This window comes from Magnolia sinica, chromosome 2 (assembly GCF_029962835.1).
Source record: "Magnolia sinica isolate HGM2019 chromosome 2, MsV1, whole genome shotgun sequence".
NCBI classification, from domain to species: domain Eukaryota; kingdom Viridiplantae; phylum Streptophyta; class Magnoliopsida; order Magnoliales; family Magnoliaceae; genus Magnolia; species Magnolia sinica.
The window spans coordinates 25578093-25600924 of NC_080574.1; the positions used below are offsets into that span (position 1 = coordinate 25578093).

The 22832-nt window shown below is 39.5% G+C and overlaps 1 protein-coding gene and 1 long non-coding RNA gene across 4 annotated transcripts in view; one reads left to right on the top strand and one right to left on the bottom strand.

Annotated features, from left to right (window-relative positions):
- LOC131236734 (putative 12-oxophytodienoate reductase 11) overlaps positions 1–22252 on the bottom strand; it is a 37557-nt gene extending 15305 nt beyond the window's left edge. Inside the window, exons 1-2 of one of the 3 annotated variants that reach the window (XM_058234129.1) lie at positions 22191–22252; positions 1238–1378 (exon numbers count right to left, since the gene is read on the bottom strand). In XM_058234129.1, the coding sequence (XP_058090112.1) occupies positions 1238–1378; positions 22191–22237 (188 nt within the window). In that variant the 5' untranslated portion in view covers positions 22238–22252. Of the gene's footprint in view, positions 1–1237; positions 1379–4136; positions 4289–18296; positions 18337–22190 lie in introns of those variants that run through there. The other 2 variants (XM_058234130.1, XM_058234128.1) reach the window with 2 other exon arrangements.
- LOC131236739 (uncharacterized) lies at positions 9133–10545 on the top strand. Its single transcript, XR_009166863.1, has 3 exons — positions 9133–9250; positions 9466–9564; positions 10434–10545. It is a non-coding gene; the product is annotated as an uncharacterized LOC131236739 (long non-coding RNA).
- Positions 22253–22832: the final 580 nt, after the last annotated feature.

Genomic DNA, 22832 nt, shown 5'->3' on the forward strand with positions numbered 1-22832 from the left:
GCCCCACTCATCCAAAATGGCAGCTTAGGAAGATTTTCTAGTTCTGATGCATCATGACTCAATAGTTCCACATGGGTTAAATTGTGAACACTCAGTTTAATCACCAGGAAATGTAACAGTTCTTTTTCTTTTCTTTTCTTTTTTTTCCTTATGTCCCTTTGAAAGGGTGAAAATATAACGGTATTTTCTAGTATTGTCTCTCAAAAATAATCGTGCTATATTCCTTTTGAGTCCTAATTGAAAGTAATGTGATTGCAGTTTGGAGCCTAGTCCTTTTATAGGATGCAACTATAATTTGGCTATTTCGACATTATTGAACTACTAAAGGCGCAATTCAATACAATGGTGCATCCAAACACAGATTTAGTTATTCCTGTGTAAAGCATAAAACACACATGAACCTCCATGTGTAAACCATCCCCACTGTCCAACCAGTGCCCATGTTCATGAATCTAGATCATGCAATCAATGGGCCACCTATTTGTTGACAAAGCCTAAATGAAACCAGTTAGATGCTCTTAACACTCTGATCATAGCCTGCTTTGGAGTGCCATCAGAAGTTAAGGGCCTGTTTGGCCAGTGGTATTAAGTTGTATTAAATGGGATTGCATTGCTAATCCCACTTCGAAATTGGGAATGACATGTTTGGAAGGAGCGTGGGATGAGATTAAAATTAACTTTATAGGCTTTGGAAAATGAGCCTTGTGTTGGAAAGTGTAAGATGGGATTACAAATCCCATGGATGATGAATTTTTCCTTTATCCGGATGATGAATTTTTCCTTTATCCAAGTTCAATCCAAGTGTAATTTAAAAGTGAATCCCGGGATTTACTTTTTAACGCATACATTCCAAACATGGGATACACCCAATCCAAGGACAGTACCTTACACACGCATTTCTTATTACTTTTACAATTCCATCCACCTTAATCCCATCTAATGCAGTTGGCCAAACGGGCCCTAAGGGTGACAACTGACAACCCACAAAATGAATCCATTGATCTGATGGTTTGGATATTGAAATGATGTGATTTTTGGGGCCATCCAATAATAGACAAGTATGTGCACTGTTCGGATGGTGGAGGCAGTTTATGTAAAGAATCTGGTGACATGGTATATACAGAAGGTCATTGCCTCCTAGTAAAATAAAAATAAAGAACAACAAAAAGAACAAATATATATATATATATATATATATATATATGACATGAGATAAAGTTGCAACTTTGAATTTTACCCTTGAGCTGTGTCAGATATACCAGTGGCTTCAGCTATTAAAAGGCCCCCTTTGGTGGTTCTTTGAGAGTAATACAAGATGGCATGTGGTTGAGGGACATTTCCATAAGATCTTTGCCTTGTCAATGGTGCCAAAACTATTCTGCAAAAAAGAATAAAGAAAAAGAAAAAAAAAGAAAAAGAAAAAGAGTACAGTTTCATGAGTTGGGCATTACTGATTCCCGAACAGGTAGTTACATTTCCTTTGATCCATCCTCACCTTCTCACAAGAAAGAACATTAAAAATAAGGGCTACATTTGTGTCTCGCAACATGCAGTGCCCCCTCACTCTACAGCCATACAAATGACATGCATGTAAGAGATCTAAACGGTTAATACTGCAGGGTCCATCAATGTCTAGTCAACCCAATATGACATGATAACCAAATCCTGTCTGATTGATGGGCCTTTTCCCCAGCAAACATGGACTGCTGCTCATATTTGCTTTTAACCTTCCACTTGTAGGCCATCCATTGGACAAACTTCATCATCCGAATGGCGTGATTTTCAGGCTACAGAATATCCATGGCATAGCCATCTGAAGAACCATCTAGATCTCATAGTTTGGGTACCACGTACATTCTTTAAGTAAAATGGAAAAAATAAAAATAAAAAAATCTCTATAAGGTGAACACGTAACAAACAGCTCAGCATTAGGTGATAGTCCACAAGGGAAGACAAAAGTTCTATAGATTTCAAAAGAAATACAGTTTAAAACACCAAAATCCTTTAAAATTTTACAGAAGAAGAAAATAAGACGTCCTTTAATGTTCTCTTATCCTAAATAGCATGAGAGCATAAGCTGATGAATCAAGTGCATCTTTACCTGGAACAAGAAATTGATTATTAAAAGTTATCTAATAGACAAGCTCCAGTGTTTTATGAGAAATTCCCATAGTTCTCAGGAACTTGAGGGATTAATTCTCCACTGATCTCTTCAAATGTTCACAAATTTCAACTAACTGATTTAATCCTTTCTCGCTTTTCTTTTCTTTTTTTCCCAGAAGAACAAGGAAAAGATCAAAGGCAATCTCAAATAGTTGGCAGAAAGTTATGACAATGGCAATGATGGTGGCCAACAAGGAAAATGCCTGGGCCAAGAGCTTGTCTAGTGAGCTTGGGTTTCAGCATGAACAGGTGAGACCCATGCTTCAATGATCCAATTATACGATCCTGGGTCTCAACATGGATGGTCCATGCGCTGAAAATCCCCAAATTTTGAAGATACTATCCATCAATCTCTGGCCTTGTTTGGTTGATTGTGGACTGTTGCTACATTTTCTTTCTTAGCCATCGATTTCTGCACGAATACTGAAGGGTTACGATTTTCACATCAGAGAGATGTTTGACTCATTGGCCATCTAAAGCAGATCCAATCATATCAACAGCTCTGATTACTAAACTAAGAGCACCCCTTTGTACAAACTGAAAAAATAAGTGTACTGTACAAACTCCTCAGACCAACCATTGTATTTAGTATAACCTTAGTCCTTAGATTTGAAAACTCAAAGTAAGGGTGTCCATGGGCAGGGTTGGCCAGTGAGACTTCCCGAGGGCCGGGCTTAGGCTGGAGTATCAGGCCCAAGGGCTAGGTTTGGGCTTAAAAATCAAGCCTGTTTCAAAATCAGGCCAAGCTTTGGACATAGATGAACGAAAGCCCATAATCCAAGCCCAGCCTGTTTGGGGTTTTTTTATGTATAAAATACTATATTCTCCAACTGTCTGATGCCTGCCCCATTCCCCACCCCCCCCCCCCCCCCCGGGTTTTTTCAGTAGTAGGCTCAGGCTCGGGCTAGGCCCTGTACAAACATTCCGGCCAAGGTTCGGGCTGGACCATTTTGGCCCATCACGGGCCTGGGCTGGGTTTGGGCTTACTTTGAACAATGCGAGCCGGTTTCGACAGAGCTTGGCCCGGCCCTAACCTGGCTCCTAAACACCCCTAACTCTAAGCCTTCTCACTGAACAAGTAGTAGACAAAACCAAAATAGATTTGAGAAGGCTACTTCCAAGATTCAATGTTTCTTCCATGGAACCAAAACTCGCCCAAAACTGAGTTGACTCTGAATGAGCCGACAACGAGTTGAAATGGTTTTAAGGCAGGTTGTTATGGTTTTGGTCCTCGAGTAAATCATGCTCTGATGCTGAGTTTTAGTCCAAATAATTCCATTGTCCATGAGTGATCAAGGACATAATCATGACAAGAAAAATACACAGACATTCACAAAATCAAATGTAGAAATCAGGAATCTCAATCAATTGAATCTTGTTATTGAAGAACATGCAAAATGAAAGCTTTTCCCAGTTTCATTTATTTTAGCTAAAGGCTATTTAAGTAAAAATCTCATTTAAACGATACATTGGCAATCTGCATAGACAAGATCAACCAACTAAGGCTGGCCTATCAACGAACAATCGTTGGGCATAACTGATCAATTGCTGTTCGCCGGCCCATACGTGGTGGACCCCACCTGATAATCAACTGTAAAATCCAAGACCCCTAATTTTCAACATTGAAGCTGAATCCGGAGAAAGTGGCTGTTTGACATGGTGTCAGAGTGGAAGGTCATGTGTTCGAATCCTGGGAGTAGCAAATATCCCTCCCTAATATATTCTCCCACCCACTCGTTGCATGGTAGGGATCATCCACCATCCGTGAATAAACAGTAGGCCAGGCGTCCAATCTATCTTTACTTCTAAGAGAAAAGCTCCAATCTATCTTTACTTCTAAGAGAAAAAAAATGAACAAGAGAAGAAACACAAACAAAAGAAAGAAAGAAAGGAAGAGATTGGATTCAACCCAAAATCTGAAGTTAGTTTGGATGGAAGGAAATGAAAATGCAGGCATTGGATTTGAAATAAACCTGTGAGAAAGATGGAATTTCCCCATCTTGTATGGAGTTAGTAGAGGGATTTCAGCCATCTTCTCTTTCTTAACAAGGAGGTTTTCCCTTCCTTGGGTGTTTTTCTACTCTGAAATGTTTCAATGCACCTGCACATTCCATGTGGATATTTAAGAAAGCGATCGCCATCGAAAGATGTCCCTCTCTAGTGTTCACTTTCAAAGGAGGTAAGAACCGAGAAGAACAGGACGCGGATTTCCAGGTTCTTTGGGACGTATTTGCTTGTACTCGCCCTACGTGGAGGTAGTAGTTCGGCCGTTTGGGTTCGTAACTAGTGTTTTAACGATGAGAGTCATTGTATCATTGTTATTTGTTGTGTGGTTTACTTAAGATTTAGATATAATTCATTTTTTTTCTCATGCTCTAAAATGATCTCTCCAAGTGGATGAACGGTGTAGATATAATAAATACATCAATGTGGGGCCCATGTAACATACCAGCCAATCCGCTTCAGCTCCTGCTCGTCGTCAGTGTCGCGGAAGCGGATTGGCAGGTATAGCTGATGTATTGACGTCAGTAGGTCTGATCATGAGGTATGTGTTATATACAAACCGTCCATCTACTCGGAGAGCTCGTATTATGGATTAAGACTAAAAATAAGACACAACAAACTATAAAGTAGACCACACTGCAAAAAGCAGTCAGAGATTGAACGTCTACCATTAAAACTCTTTTACGGGTCATAGAAGTTTTAGATCAATATGAAATTTGTTTTTCTTCGTTTAGGTCTTTCTAACCTTGTGAACAGGTTAGATAAAAATAAACCTTATGGTGGGCCCTACAAATTTTTTAATGGTGCAAATCATTATCTTGTGGTGTGGTCCAGGTCATCTTTGGATATGATTCATTTTTTGGATAATGCTTTTAAATGATCTCAAAAGATGAATAAATAGTATGGATGATCTTTAGATATGATTCATTTTTTTAATAATGCTTTAAAATGATCACAAAAGATAGAGTATGGATATAATAAATACATTTAGCTGGAGGAGCGTCAGCGCTCGTCTCGGCATGTGTCATGCCGGCACTAGTTATATAGCTGGTGTCCTGAGTCACTTATGGGCCGTTTTTAGGACATTAGTCAAGAAATAAGCAGCATCCAATACTCAAGTGACGTGATGATACGGCTCTTTCTTGTGATGTTTGTGAGAAATTCTCTTTGTCTATCCGTTTTGTGAGTTCATTTTAGCACATGATGCCAAAAATTAACCATATCCAAAGCTCAAGTGGGCTGAAAATATGATAATTGATCATCCATAGCTGAAATATTCATGAGCCAAAAGCTTTGAATCATGCTAATATTTGTGATTTCAGTTCACCCCAGTAGGAATGAAAGTTAATAACAGTATGGCTGACATGTAAACATTATTGTTGAACCCAAGTAAATTTCAATGGTAGAAATTACCCTAACCACACTTTCCTTTAACACAGCCCATTTGAGCTTTGGAAACGGTTCATTTTTGGCGTCATGTCCTGAGATGAACTTAGGAACGAATGAAAGGAAAGGATTTCTCACAAACATCACAATAGCCCCCACCTGCGTTCCCCGTAGAAGAACTTTGTGACAAAGGCTTTCGCGTATGGACTCCCGACGCGGATTTCCCTTGAAAGCCTTTCCAAGGAAGTTCCAGCAAGGATGCTGGGTGGGGCCTACTGTAATGTATGTGAGAAATCCATTCCGTCCATCTGTTTTCCGATCTCATTTTAGCCTGTGAGATTAAAAATTAAGTAGAGATACAACACTCAAGTGGGTCACACAAGAGGGAAAATTAGGGAAAAAAAATTCCCACCGTTGAAACCTTCATGGGCACCACCTTGATGTTCATATGCTATCCAAACCGTTTACAAGATCATTCCCAATGGGATTAAGTGAAAACACCAAGATTATATCATGATACAAAACTTTTACAGCCATAAGAATACTTTAACGGTGCTCACTGAATGCCCACTGTTTTCCCTTGCATGGCCCACGTGAGTGCTGCATACAACTAATTTTTGGTCACAGCGGGGTGGATTTCTCAAAAACATCGAGGTGCCCACCCAGTATCCTTGCACAGGAACTGTTCCTGGCTTCCTTGGGTACTTACTCTTGCCCGGGAGGTACACTCTCTGGTGTTTCGAGTACCCATAGGTGGTGAAATTCCACCAGCGTGAGTGCCTGGGGTGTGTGTGCGTGTGTAAATTTTTTTTTTTAAAAAAAAAAAAAAAAAAAAAAACCTACTGTTCCTGGCTTCCGCGGGGAATCAGCGCTGGTGGACTCCACCGTATATGCGTCGCGGTTCAAAACAGGCTGCTCTACTCATCATAATGCTTAGATCCCGTACATAGAGCATGAATACTTGGTATATTTTCTAGCCAAGCGCAATATAACGTTTTGTTGCCATCTAACCTGTTGATTAAGCAAAGCAGCTCAATACGAGGGAAAAATATAAATATAAGCTTATCCAAAACTTTCTTGACCCTCAAGAAGTAGTCAGTGAGCGTTTAACCATCATTGTTTCATATGGTGTGGTACACCTGAGATTTGAATTTATCTCGTTTGTTTGTACTCATTCCGCAACATGTAAGATTGTGGGTACCTGTTGTGGCTTCCACAATGATGTATTTATCATATCTACACTGTCCATCAATTTTTTGAAATCAATTTAGATATTAATAATCCCAAAAATGAGTAATTTCCAAGGATCAGGTGGAACACACCAAAAATGGTAGTGGGGACAATGATTATCATCATTAAAACATTCGTAGGGCTCACCACAATGTTTACTTTCTATCCGGTCTGTTCATAATGTCTCACAGACCTGAATGAAGAGAAAATAAATATCATATTGATCCAAAATTTCTATGACCCCCAAAAGAGATTTAATGGCAGGCATTCAATCCTCCATTGCTTTTTATAATGTGGTCCACTTGATTTTTGAATATGTGTTATTTTTAGTCTCAAGCCTTACTACTAGCTCACCAAGTGGACAGACGTTTTGAATATAACTCATGCCTTATGATGGGACCCACGTAACTTAGTGGTGTCAACACATCAGCCACATCGGTGGTGGGTCCTTACTCTTGCTCCAGTGGTAGACTCTTAAGGAGTTGCAACACCTGGTCAAGGGTTCGAGTACCCATAGGTAGTGGAATCCCACTACGGCGTAAGTGCGTGGGAGTGTGAGTGCGTGTGTTAAAAAAAACAAAAACAAAAAACACCTTATGGTCAATACTGTTGTCTGTTATAAGGGATTCCTAAAAAATCTGCCAGATTGGATGTTCCCTATAGTTTTGAGGAGTTTTCCACAAATAGAAGGCTAAGAAAAAATACAGCTACGGTTCAAAAGATGGCCAATGGTCAACTTAAGATGATTTTCTAGTTCTGATGCACCATGACTCATACTTTCACAGGTCCGGTTCCACGGCTTAGTGTTAGAGAGACTTCTCTTCCAATACATCGATAGCCCATGCTCTCTTTCTCTCTATTGAATGCATTCTCTCTCTCAATTCCTAATTGAAAGTAATTTGATTCCATTTTGGAGCATAGTCCTTTCATATAAATAATAAGCATGAACCTCCATGTGTAAACCATCCCCACCGTTCAACCAGTGCACTTGTTCATGAATCTAGATCATGCAATCAATGGGCCACCTATTTATTGATTTGGGCTTGGATAAGGGCCTGGTGGGCCCCTAGATTTGGGCTTAAAATACTGGATTTTTAGCCCATTTGTAGCCCCAAACTATAACAGATCGTGGCCCTCAGTGATATATGTGATTGTGTAATCACTGTTCTAATGCTATCCATAGTTCTATTAATCAAGTGGGCCCAAGGCTGAGTCGGGCCTATTAACCCTTAAAATGACATTTTAATGTCCCCTGCATCTCTCTTTAATAATAACGACCTTCAATTCATAATACTTACAACACCATATTTATAAAACCATCAAAGGCCATTTTTTTTTTGCCAAAATATGGAGACCATTCTTTGATATCTAGAAGTGACCCATTAGCTTAAATGGAACTTAAACTTGTGCTTAAACTGATATGGGCCTGGATCCGATTGCAAATTATTTTCTTACTCATAGGCGCACGTGCGCGCGCGCGCGCACACACACATATATAAATATATATGTATGTATAAGCTGGCTGATTTAAGCCAAGTAATGTTGGTTAGTAACTTAAGATTTTTCAGTGACACTTAATTGATGGTGCGGTTTGTTTTTACAATTAACAGTCTAGATATTCTATAATGATAATGATTACTATATAAATTAAAATAAAGGCAAATAATAACAATTTTTGGATCAAATCAATATTATTATGGAATTCGATGTATATCCATATATGTGATAATATTAAGTGAGCCACACATTTTGAGATACGATGATTAAAATGTGTAATCCCATGTGTTCATTGATTATATGGTATATGTACATGTGTGTGCATTTAAATGTAAATCTCTCTTTATAACCATCATATCACTATTGATTATGAATGTGCTAATAATCAAAACCTTCATCAATCATGATGATCAAAGTCAATGAAAAAATCCACCATCAATGGTAGTGATTAGATTTATCATGAATAATGATGAAGTGATGATCAAATCTCAACTGGCGATTGAGACTGTTGGCATGTTATCAGTAAACTACAGCACCAAGCAGAATACAGACATTGAAAACAGATAATGGCTATCAGATATGAAGATAGAATTAAGTCCTACAAAACCAAAATACAACAGACAGTTGATATGCTAAACAACTAAAAAATTTAATAAGAACAGAAGAGATAATCGATGAATGGTGCTTTTACCTTCAAGTTGCAAACAATCAGAAATTGTAAACTCAACAGCACTGAGCAGTTTAGCTATGTCATTCACATACCTTTGAGTTTCAGGGAAGATGAAAAAGAGACAGGCGGAATGGTCGGTCCAAACTCGACGGCTTTGAAGGCATGAAGGATGACGTGAAGGATGTTGAGGCATTGCTAAATAAGAAGACATGCAGGGAGCTGCAGCAGTCAAAGACAGGAGAGGAGCTCCATGATCTTATCCACCATCCCACTGCCAAAGAAACTGCAGTTGCTGCCAAGGTTTGGACATATTGGGCTATTGAAATTCTGGTTTTCTGTTGGATCGATGGTATAGCATGGTTTTATATGTATATGAATTCATTTTTCTTTTATGGAATTAATAAAGTAGAAATGGAAAGAATTAAGTACCTATTGGCATTACCATCATCTTTCCTCATTTCTACTTGTTATTTTGTTCTTGTGTTCCTTGTTTTTTTTTTTTTTTTTTTGCTCAGTTCAAGACCAAGGGTGGTTCTCAGCTGAAGGAGTATTGCTTGAATTTAATAAAGGAAGATTGTCCGCGTAAGAGTGTTCTGTACACTGCATGTGATAAGGTCAGTACCTAGTATTATAAAATCTTGGGTGTGTGAGTTTTAATGCATCTGCGGCTGAGATTAAAAAGGCTTGCTATCTCAAGGTAAGATTGATCCTCAATATCTATTGCATTATCTTATTTACATGGATTATTTATTTATTTTTACTTTTGATAACTGGGTTGATTTGGGTAGCTTGGCATGTTACGTTTTTCTACTTATAGCAGTAGTTGGGCTATCATTGATCAAAACCAAGTTGCTTTTTCTACTTATAGCAGTAGATAAGTAACTTATACAATACATTAGACAAGTAACTTATAGCAGTAGGTGTGAGTTTTTGAGCAGTTGAAAAACATGGAAAGATTGTCTACTATTCTTGATGCACAAGTAAGGGATTTTGCAAGCTCCTCATGATTATGCTCAAATGATCATAACAGATTGTAAATGTTTTGTCTGTTCAGATGTAGATCTTTTTCAGTGCACTCTGTATTGTTGATGCAGGTACGTCTAATGCCAGAATAGTAAACGTTTTTCACAGGCTTACTTCTAATGTATTTGTCTAGCTTCTTATTCATGGCAGGCCTGTCAATGATTCTCTTATTGTGCGAATTGCTTTAGCATTTCACTCTAATTTTACGAAGAATCTTATTTCATAATTCTATTCCGACACCAATTGTTGCAGCCTGGTTGCGGGTTATGGTAGTAAAAACTTTGCATGTATTTAAAGAAAGAAGCGAGGTTTTTGACTTGCAAACCTTGGTGTGTGATTCAGTTTAGTCTCAATTTTTATTATTGAAATGCAGATTTACGAAAAATGATGCATGAGCCTACAATTTGTCCCATTTTTTTCTACTATATATGCTCTATGATCCTATCACTATTGGCTGCAGGGTCCATCATGGAGGTAAATATGAAAAGATTAAATGCTAAAGATGTGTATCTTGAAGAAAATGAGAAGCAAATTGAAGATGTCAACAACTTAATATTATATATATTGGTCTGTCAGTTTCTCCTCTTGTTGGTGAACTTGTGCTTTCTGAAAATATTATCTTTCTGAAACAGAACATAATTCATTTCGATCTTGCATCTAACTTCAAAATTTCTTTCTCCAATATTTTTTTTTTCTAGAGCTGCTTTACAATCAGCATTGTGCATACTTGCGTTTGAGGTTCTTTCATATCTACAGATATCAATTTCAGATATTCATGTGCATCCCATTTGTTTCAGGCAGCCGCTGTTGAGGTACAAAACCTTCTCATTTCTGGTAGAAGGAAAGAGGCTCTACAGTGTGCATGAGAAGGTCAGTTGTGGGGCATCTTTTTATTGATTTAAGCGTGCATATGTGGTCTTACGGAGCAGTTGGACTTATGGTCTTTTGACTTCATGAGCCGTCATCTGGACCTTGCTTTGCAGACCACAGCTGCAGCAAAAGATCCTTGTCATGAGGAACTGAAATGTTGTGTGGTAAGTGACTCCTCATGTGCCTTCGCTGCTTTGAAAAATGTTTCTGCTGCTGCAGATAATTTTTAGGATGCAAATAAGCTTGGACAGGGTGGATTTGGGCCTGTTTATAAGGTAACTTCCACGAAAACATAATTTTGTGGCCTGCTACATATCATCATTGTTCTGATCTATCACACTCAATGTAATCACATTCACACTCAATGTAATCACATGTACATAGCTGGCTTGTAAAGAGATTTAGGAGTTGGGTCTTTTGATAGCAGGGATGATTCGTGGATTTTTTTTTTTTTCCTGTTTTCCCAGAACTCATGCAGTGCAGAAGCCGTTAGAACATCTCACAACCTTGCAGCAGAAAGAAATCCATGGTTATATCGGCTCTTGTACCTAACGCAAGAATTTTTTTTCCTGGTAATGGGTGAGTTGATTGTTGACTCAGATGGTGTTTTGGATTGGTAGTCCATTATAGTTTTAGCCTTGTCATTCGTGGAAGACATGGGATCCATCCAATAAGTGAAAGGACCCTCTATTTTTCTTGTAGGTGCTCTATTTCAGCTGTTCTTATAGTAAAATTCGGTATAGTTGGAAATGCATTTTTTTCCTTGCCATCAGCATCACAGTCGATTCAAAGCTTTAGTGATGGAACATAATGATATGTCCATTGTCTTGTGATTTTTCTTGGCAGAGACTGAGTAATGATTGATTTGGTGGACAAAAATACCCCCATTGGATGCTTAGGATCACTTGATCTTCTTTTGTATAGGGGCACATTGGCAAGGGTGTTCATGGAATAATTATTCTCTTTCTTGAATTATCAGTCCATCTGTTTTTTCTAGGCTACAGTTAATCATTGTTCTCTTTCATCATGTAAAAAGTTACACATGAAGGAATGTCTTGCATGTTACTTACAAACTAATAGTATTACCCATTGTCAGATCATTTACTTTATGTTGAAATTCATTTACATGTGCTTCAAGCTTTTGTGAGTGTACATTTATTCATGTGCATGCTCATTCTCATGCTCATATATGTAAATTAACGGTCATGTTCATTTTATCTTTCCTTCTGAAGGTCTCATTTGAAGTGAATTTTCCCACACTAGACGGGCATCTTTGTCAGCCTTCGCTTATCATTCAGTTTTAAGCATGAAAATTCCATTTTGTTATTGATGTTGTGTTTATACATTGAGCTTCTATCTAAATGCAGGCCAGCAAAAAGATAGCTGATGCAAAGCTTGCAAAAGATTTCCAAGCAGTTCTGAAAGAGTTTCAGAAAGCTCAGCGGCTTGCTGCTGAGAGGGAGACAGCATATGCTCCTTTTGTTCCTCAAGCAGTTCTTCTTTCCAGGTAAAGTGGATTAGATGAAGCATTTTACCATTTAGTTTCAGGAATTTCTTCTTTGCATTTGTTGTCTTCCAGGTAAATTCAGTGTTTTGTTTGTTCTTCATCAATTTTTATTGGTGGGTTTATTGTCATGCACACTCATATAATGGGGAATCATATATTGTTTTTGTTTTTCATGCACAACCAGCTTCTATGGTTAAGTAATGTTTCATCTCGCCATAAAATGGTAGATATCCTTGTTATTTCATCATGAATAATATGTCCCTAATGTTGTGGTGCTGCTCATCTTTATACAGTTATACTGTGAGTGAGATAGACATGTTCAGAAAAAACTACGGAAGAGGGTGCCCTTCTTGTAGGATCTAGAAGGTGAGTTCTGCTTTTCTACATTTTCTTTTGTTAATAGCTTCGTTGTTGGTTTTATGGGTGTCAATTGAGTTGCTTGCATTCAGTTTACTACTGTATTACCTATTCTTTGTACGGATCCTTCCTCATTTTCTTGATTTCATTATCTTTTAATTGCCTCAGCGTGTGTTGTGTTTCTGCAATTGCCTTGTTCAATGACTTCTAGTTCATTCGTGTTCCAATATGGTTTGCATGGTAGCTTCAGGGAACTTCACCTGCAACTTCATGTCACACCAAGCATGTTTGAAAGTTGTTCTGCAGGTTTCTCACAGTGACTCTTAGCTCAATCCCACCATATTCCAGGACCATCAAGTGGTGTTGTGGTCACAACAGAATCCACATCCTTATTCTGAAAAGCCCATGTGAATTTATGGTAGACCATGTTACATGGAGTCCATATAACCCAAAGCTCTATGGGCCCACTGTATGCCCATGTGACATTCATGCCGTCCATACCTTCACTGGCTCATGTTAGGATGTGGAGTAGAAATGAGACAGATTTAAAACTCCAGTGGGCCACACTTCATGAAACAGTGGAGATGGAAATGCCCACACCTTCTAGAGGTCTGCCACGATGTGCATATGCCACCAACCCGTTTATAAGGTGATTTGCGCCAGGATGAAGGGAAAATACAAAAATATCATCATGATCCAAAATTTCTGCGGGCTGCAACAAGTTTTCGATAGTCACAGGGATATCATGGTGTGCTCCCACGGAGCTTTGGGTTAAATAGGCTCCCTTCAACACGGTTAATCCAATCAGTCCATCAATGGTCAGCAAGTATGATGGTCCTAATGATGAACCTACATGTATTTTTGTGTGAATCTCAGGTGGATTTAAAAAATCTTACTAATTGACTTGGGTTATGAGTGTGATTTTGGCTGTATTGACTGCATCTTTTGATGACATTGGTTATTCCTCACCTCAGGACCAAATTGGTTATTGGGCAGTAAAAATTGTGACAGGCCTACCTGAAGCTATTCTTGTAATAGGATTGCCTTTGGTAGAGTTATTATGTGTAAGTGCTAGTGTCAGTCAATCTACTTTGATCCGTTTTTATAGTTTACACACTTTTGTATTACTTCTTTTTGCTGTATTTATATTAATGCACTTTTCAATGATATGTGAGAAAGGTATTTTAGGTCCTTAATAGAGAAGAAAGATCATAGATATTTGTAATCGATCTTATATCATTTCGGGGAGGAGGAAAATAAATTGGGATTCTAGGGGGGAAATGCCTAATGCACTATGCAGCCATGACTTTACAAAGTCAACCTCAAATTGTAAGTTCTTGTTCAGGTTAGGTAAGAGTGGTTAATACTAATTCAAGTTTCACTATTTGGGACAATCGTCTATTTTAAGTTAATGACCAGGATTGTAACTTCATGTAGGGTAGGGTGACAAGAGCATCACCTTTGCTGTTGATCTCAAGTTTTCTTTGTTTGATGGGGTTAATGAAATGGCAAAAAAATAAATAATAATTATAATAATCCAAAGTTCCTTCAGGTTTGATGGGGTTAATAACCAGGATTGTAACTTCATCACCTAAGACAAGTGAAAATGTTAAGTGCTGAGATGAAGTTACAATGCTTCTCTCTCACTATTTTGGACAGCTTAGGTGCAATGGCATGTATATATCTTCTCTCTCACTATCTAGGATTTTTCTTTTTTCTATTAAGGAAAGAAATCAGTGGGCATTTTTTTATCGGTTATGTTCCTGAATGCATTGTTTATGTATTGTGGACAAAATCAGACTGGTACAATGGTCAAGTTTACTGAATGCATATAGCAAATGTTGATAGTTTGTAAAAAATTTAGCCGTTCGTTTCTTTCATAGACATGAGCCTCATATCTGGGCCACAACTCTAGATGGTATGGTCCATTAGTTGAATGAATGGAGTGGATAGGAAATGAAATCCTACTCTTGCGAGTAGTCATCATGAATGGTAATGTCATGCAGGGTGAGATAGGAATGCAGCAAATGGATTTGCAAGCACGCCTTACTAGCCAAGCACTGCGTAAGATGTCGAGCAATGCCTCAAAAGCTGGTTTTACTCTCATTTTCTTGAATCAAATAAGATATAAGGTACTTTCTTTTTTCCTGTTGCGATTAGTTTTCTTTCAAAAACCAATAATTTGTTACGCTATTGGATTTAGTAAGATTGGTGTATGTTATAGGAATCCTAATAGACGTGCTCATCATTTATCTGGTTATTTAGGTTGCTCTGACACAAATTCAGTTGCAATGACTAGCAATTGAATTGACAACATGCCAAAACAGAAAAAGGTTTGCAGATGGTAATTATTAACTACATGTGCAAAAGGTATACGTGCACAGGATTCAGTTTTGCAAGCACAATGGTTCGATTTTCAGATCCATTGCTCCAATGACAATCAGATATCAGATCCAATTACAATTGGACAACAAAGAAAAACCGTTCTGGACAAAAATGTGTTTCAAGCTGGCCAATACTCTTGTTATGTTTTCTATTGATTTCTTAAAATTAGTATCATCTATATCAGGTTGGCATAGGCTTTACTATTGATGCAGGATTTTCTAGTTGAGCAGTTTTTTGGTTTAAAACCGTTCCAAAATAAGAGAAAATACCGTTTCCAAAAATCAATAATTAGGTTGGAAATTGAAATTTTGCGACGGTTTTTAACCGTCTCTAATTTTTTGCGATGCCCTATTTAGCCACAGTTGAAAACCGTTCCTAAAGTGGGTCTCTTTTTTCTTTTCTTTTTTCTTCTTTCTTTAAAAAAAAAAAAAAAAAAAAAAAACTCCTGTCCCTTTGAAGGCTAAATGCTAATAGTGATGGTGCAATCATGTTTTTTTTTTTCCTTTTTACTTTCGATTAAAATATTTCTTAATTTTATTTTTTTTCAAAATTACAATTCAGCACTTTCATTAATTTTCGGAGCTTATTTTTGAGTTTGTCAAATACACCTTAATCTATAAATTAACAATAGAAGAGAGGGAGAGAGTTATTGTTGGCCTGACTCATGTTGAGGGTCAAATATTACATATTAGACCCTAGTTATTGTCTGGATTTACGAACATGATACTGTTTAATGCCCTGTTTTAATCATGTTTGTGATGCAGAGTGTATTTACGAGCATAAACTGAAAAGGGAGCTTAAAGCATGGATTTAACGCTCTGATGACACTAAAGGCAAGGGACGGACTCCAGGGGACCAGGATTGACAGAATTACACACTAAAGATCCGAGAAAATCAGGAAACTGAAGCTCAAGTGGCCCAAAAATCGTCCAGAATGCAAGATCTCGGGGTTCTCACCATTCGTTCAGCTCGAAACTCCATACATGGCCTGAGGACCATAAATTAACCGTACACGTCAAATTTCAACCCTCAGTTCCCTGTATAAGTGGCCTAACGGACAGATCAGCCCATAAGTCATTGATTTGAGGCCCACCTGATATCTGGAAATGCTTCAATTTTGGTCCCAACCCCTTAAAGTAAATGAGGAAGGAGATGGATGGAGCAGATGTATCATACACATCACAGTGGACCCCACTCAAGAGAGTGCATGTACACAGTGTGCACGCACTCGCCATGCACCGCAATACCAAAGTCGGTCAGCGTTACACTGACTGACAATTTCTATAAAAACTCACCAGCGGACGCATTGCATCTGCCGGTTTTGAGTAGTGGGCTTCACTCATCATCCAGTTCGATGATCCGAACCGTTCACTTGTCTCAGGAGACGTCCAAGACCAACACCTAGGTGTCATTTTTCCACAATGCAAACTTTTGCACGTTCCCAGCCATTAAACGTAGGATGAACGGCGAATTTAGTTAGTACAGTGGGCCACAAAAGAACCTACCAAAATCACTGGTTCCTAACTGGATTTTCGTAAGGATTTCAATGGATTGTGGATTTCTCAACCGAACTCGATCATAGACTCCACCGACATCACAGCGCAAGAAGTGCACAGGCTCTGTTGTGCGCAACCGAAAGATCCGGGCCATTCTGCAATCTTGGTGAGGATCGGACTGACGATCCTAGCCGATCAAATCCTTCCCCTGAGGCAATTGACCACCACCAAGAAGTGCGAATGGATTAGATGTTTGAAACGGATCGGCTATTGTGCCGAACGCGGTTGAGCACGGGTCCTCTGCGCATGTTGCTAACTGACTACGAAACAGAGTCAGTTGTGTAAGCTGACTTGCTTGATGCGCAGGACCGCATGCTGCTGTACGGATTCTCCAGCGCTTCTCCATGCATCGACTCCACCACCTATAAAAAGGAGACGTGAGAGAGAGGAAGGGGGGGGGGAGGCTGCGAACGTGAGAGAGACAGGGGATAGAGAGTTTTGTTTCTTTTTCTTTTTCCTGTTATTTTTATTTTTATTTGTTTATTTTATTTTTAAGAGATCTAGCTATCCATGTATGGCTGAACCTCTTAGCTAGGGCTAAGAGATGAAGCCTGTAGCGTGATGGGAGACCTTTGCTTGTGCTTTTTATTTACATTGAATGGATGCTGATTATAGTTTGATTATGGGAATGTTTTTAGTCTTTAATGGTCTGTTGTGACTGAAATTACAATGGGTCTGCAATGGCTTTGAGCATGTTCTCTTTCTTTTTATGTTTATGACGTCAAGAAGTCCTGTTGTTCACCATCGTCTCCTGGGCATGGTCAGATGACGATACCCTTCCTAACCTTCATACATTGATTGATTAGTTGGTAATTAGTTTAATTCTGTTGTTTGCTTTGTCTCCTAGGCATAGTTTGGTGATGGAATCCATTCTAATTCATATACCTTTCATCTATTGAAAACTAGATCAAAGTAAGTTCAGTTTGATTTTCATGGTTACACCCTTCAACTGGACGAAGATGGGACTTTAAGTCCAGTTGAGTTCTTGAAGCAGGCATAAGATCTCCCTGATCTCTACAAGTTGATCCTCTGAATCCCTAGTTCCCTTCCCTGAATTGTTTAAGTTTTAGATAATTATTTCACAATTATTCCTTAAATTCTATTTGATTTAGATTACATCTTAGTCTAGTTCTAGTTCTAGTTAGTTTCAGATTACGTACAAGTTTCAATCCCTTGGGATTCGACCTCGGTCTCACCGAGTTTATTACTACATCACAACCCTATACTTGGGGCGTGAACAACTCATCCTCATGAACATGATTTATCCACACATCTGGAGACTTGGAGTCCACCGTCATCAAGATCATCCATCATGTGGTATGAAACATTGGGCCAAGCCTCCAGAAACAAAAGGCATGCAATCTATCTTTAGTTAGAAAAAAAAAGAAAAAAAGAAATACAAACGACCATTTTTCGAAATCCAAGCTATAGTATTTAATACAAATAGATCACTATGAAAAAAAAAACAACAAGAAGAAGAACAGATAATCCTGAAGAAGAACAGATAATCCTGCAACAGGATGAAAGGACAGTACCAAAGAGTTCAAAAAAAGAAAGAAAGAAAGAAAGAAATTCATCCCAAAATCTGAAGTTGGTTTGGATGGAAAGAAAAAGAAATGAACATGCAAGCGTTGGATTAGAAAAAGACGCGTGAGAAATAAGGAATTTTCCCATCTTGTATGGAGTTAGGAGAGAGGGATTTCAAACATCTTATTTATTAACAATGAGCTTTTCTCATGTTTTTCTTCTACTCTGAAATGTTTCAATGAACCCGCACGTTCCCTGGTGATATTTAAAAAGCGCTCTCGTAGAAAGATGTCTCTGGTATGAACCGTGAAAGAACAGGACAAATCACGTGGTGAACTCTTAGCTACATGGTGTAAGGACCCTGTGGAGCTCACTGGGATGTATGTATTTTATCTATTCCATCCATTAATTTTTTCAGCTCATTTTAGGATATGATCTCAAATTTGAAGCATATCCAAAGCTCAAGTGGACCACACCACTTGAAACTAAAACACGCACACTGACACACACCGCCGCACACTTACGCTATGGTGGGATTTCACCACCTATGGGTACTCAAACCCTTGCCCAGGTGTTGAAACTCCTAAGAGTCTACCACAAGGGCAAGAGCTAGGACTCATCTTTCATTAGATTACACAGACCTGGATGAAGGGAAAACACAAATGCTATCTAAAACTTATGACTCTCAAAAGTTATCAATGGTAAGCATTCAATCCCCACTGGGTCCTTACTCTTGCTCCGGTGGTAGACTCTTAGGAGTTTCAACACCTAGTCAAGCGTATTTGACCACCCACACACTCACTCTGTGGTGGGCTTTCACCACCTATGGATACTCGAACCCTTGACCGGGTGTTGGAACTTTCGAGAGTCTACCACCTAAGCAAGAGCTTTGGGTATGCTTTAATTCTAGGCTCATTCCCTATAATGATCTGGCAAGAAGTATGGCAGCATGTGTTGGGGACCGTTGCACAAAACCTTAAGATCTAGCCTCCCAAAAACACCAGAATTATGGGATAATAAAGCAATGAAATAAGTCAAAGCACAAACCATATGACACAAGAGATTTTTACGTGGAAAACCCTCAAAGAAGTAAAAACCATGGGACCTAGTCCAAAGCAACAATCCACTATGAAGTAGAACGTTACAACCGATTACAAGCACACACCGCTTGGATCAAACCTTCTTCACTCACGCAGGAGTGAATAAACAATAAGAGAATAAGAAAAACGGAGAGATCTCACCGATTACGAGGACGTAGAAGCGATGAGATGTCGAGTGCACAGTAGATCACCTCTACGAGCAGAACCTCCCTTCCACAAACTTCCTCTCTCTCTCTCTCACCTTTGATAACCCTAAACCCTTTAACAAACCTTTGCAAAGCTTTAGGAAATTCCTTTGCATTACCTAAAAAAGCCCTAGGTACCCCTATTTATAATTTAGGCAACTCTTTTCCGCACCATGGCGAAAACCACCTCAAATTTACGCAGTCCGCACAAAATCCGGACATGAATCTACATAACCTCAACTAGTCAAGAAGAGTCCTCGACTGGTCGAGCGGAGCCTTGACCGGTCGAGCAGACTCCTCGACTGGTTGAGCAGCATGGAAGAATAAACTCAATTGGTCGCTGGACTTTGAGTCGAGTACCACTCGACTGGTTGAGCAGGGCACTCGACTGGTCGAGCCACGAAGAGAAAATCCCCATCAAATCTCCCCCTTTTCGACTTCGGAGGAATTCACCTTCTTCAAGCTAGCCCTGTTTATACAGACCTCAAACTTGCCCTTGAGCAAAGCCTTGGTCATCATGTCTGACCCATTATCGTTCGTGTGGACCTTCTCAAGCTGTAACACCTTATGTTCCAAAGTATCCCTGATCTAGTGATACTGAATCTCTATGTGCTTCGACTTGGATTCTTGCTCAAGTGTATAACAATTTGACTATTGCAACAGACCACATGCTGCTCCTGCTCCAGGCTAAGTTCCTTAGGAACATTTTTATCTAAAAGCATCTCTTTACATGCCTCTGTAACCGCAATGTACTCGGCCTCTATCATCGACAATGCTACGACCTTCTGTAACTTGCTCTGCTAAGAGACCGCTCCCCCTGCAAACGTGAACATGAATCCCGATGTAAACTTCCTGGAGTCTATGTCACCCGCCATATCTGCATCTGTGTAGCCCTCTAACATAGGTTTTCCGTCACTATAGCATAGGCTCAACCTGGATGAGCTTCTTAGATACCGCAGTATCCACTTTACCGCTGCCCAATGTTTTTTGCCAGGATTGGCAAGATATTGGCTGACAACACCAATCGCATATGCTATGTCTGGGCGTATACATCATAGCATACATCAAACTTCCTACTGCTGACGCGTAGGGTATCTTCTACATCTTATTCACCTCTACCTTCGTCTTGGGACATTGCCTGTCGCTCAATCTAAAGTGACCATCCAGTAGAGTATTGACCAGCTTCGTTGCATTCATATTGAACCGCTCTAGGACTTTCTCAATATACTGCTCTTATGACAACTAAAGCTTCCTGCTGCTTCTGTCACAGGCTATCTCCATTCCTAGGATCTGCTTAGCTGGGCCCAAGTCTTTCATCGCGAATGACTTGCCCAACTCCTGTTTCAACCTATCAATATTCTTGATGTCTTTTCCCATGATGAGCATGTCATCAACGTATAATAGCAGAACTAAGAAATCACCATCTGAGAACTTGCGTGTGAACACGCAGTGGTCCGACTCTGTTCTTGATGTCTTTTCTCATGATAAGCATGTCATCAACGTATAATAGCAGAACTAAGAAATCACCATCTGAGAACTTGCGCGTGAACATGCAGTGGTCCGACTTTGTTCTGTCATATTCGTGCTTTAACATGAACGAGTCGAACTTCTTGTACCATTACCGTGAAGCTTGTTTCAGCTCATACAAGCTCTTCCTCAGCCTACACACCATATGCTCTTTGCCCTTAACTTCGAACCCCTCTGGTTGGTGCATGTAGATTTCTTCTTCTAGGGTCACCATGGAGAAAGACAGTTTTGACATCTAACTTCTCTATCTCCAGATCCATGCTAGCTGCCAACCCAAGCAATACCCGTATGGATGTCATCTTCACCACTGGTGAGAATATCTCCTCGAAGTCTATGTCTTTCCTCTGACCAAACCCTTTCACTACAAGTCTGGCCTTGAACCTCGTTTGTGAATTCTTCTGCTCAATCTTCTTTCTGAACAGTCACTTGTTGCTTAGAGCTTTCTTGCCCTTAGATAGTTTCACCATATCATAGGCGTGATTCTTATGCAAGGGTTCCATCTCCTCTTGCATAGATTTCAACCACTCCCCCTTATGTTCGTTGGCTAGGACCTCGGAATAATCTTCTAGCTCTCCCTATCAGTGAGCATAATGTACTCATGTGGCGAGTACCTTTTGAACAGCTATCTGTCCCTAAATGACCTCATCACCTATGGCTCAACAGGTGGATCAAGTGGGGGCTGCTCCCCTGGTCCATCTTCTATAGGAACTCTCTCGTCCTCTGCACCTTGCTGTACTCCCCCGTCATCAGGCACCACGGGAGGAATAACCGGATCCATGTCTTCTAGCTCACCTGAACTAGGCTGGTTCTTCTTTGGCTTACAAATGTCTTTAATACATTAATCTTCAAAAAATACCACATCTCTGCTCCTGACGAGCTTATTCTTGGTCGGATCTTACAATCTGTAACTGAGCTTTTCATCACCATACCCTAAGAACAAACACTATCTGATCTTCATATCGAGCTTGGACCAAAGACCTCATCTGTAGATTTCAAAGCATACCCAAACCCTCATATATGCATCATCTATAAAAGTGACGAAATACAATGCCCCACCCAAGATTTTTGTCCTTATAGGACCACAAACATCAGAATAAACCAAATATAATGCATGCACTTTATTAACATGAGAAGTAGATTTAACAAATGAAACTCTATGCTGTTTCCTTGATAAATAATCAATACAAGTTTTAAGAGGTATACCTGTCACGTCTGGAAGGAGCCGCTTCTTTACTAGTACCTAAAGCCATTTTTCACTTATGTGACCTAGACGCCTGTGCCACATGTCAATAGCTGAATCTTCCACTGTGTTCAACCCACCCTTGCACACACTGACACTTGCCATGTAAAGGGTGCAACACTTCTTTCCTCTAGCCATGATTAATGAACCCTTGATGAGCTTCCAGCGCCCACCAACAAATCAGCTTTCATAGCCATCATCATCCAACCTTCCCGTCGACATTAAGTTGAGGCGAAGGTCTGGGATATGTCTCACATCCTTGAAAACCAATGTGCAGCCCACATCGGTCTTCACACAAATATCACCGACCTCTACGATCTTCGATACGCCAAAATTTCTCATCTTCACGGTCCCAAAGTCACCTGACTTGTAGCTTATGAAGAAGTCCCTATGTGGAGTCACATGAAACGAGGCTCCCGAGTCTATCACCCAGTCGGTGTCCTAACTCGTAGCCATGAGACAAACATCATGATCTGTTGAAAGAATAACTCTAACGTCGCCATCTGAAGCGATCGCAGTGGAATCTGATTCATCTCCCTTCTCCTTTCCTTTTCCTTTCTTGTCGTTCTTATTCTTACGACATTCATGCTTATAGTGGCCCTTTT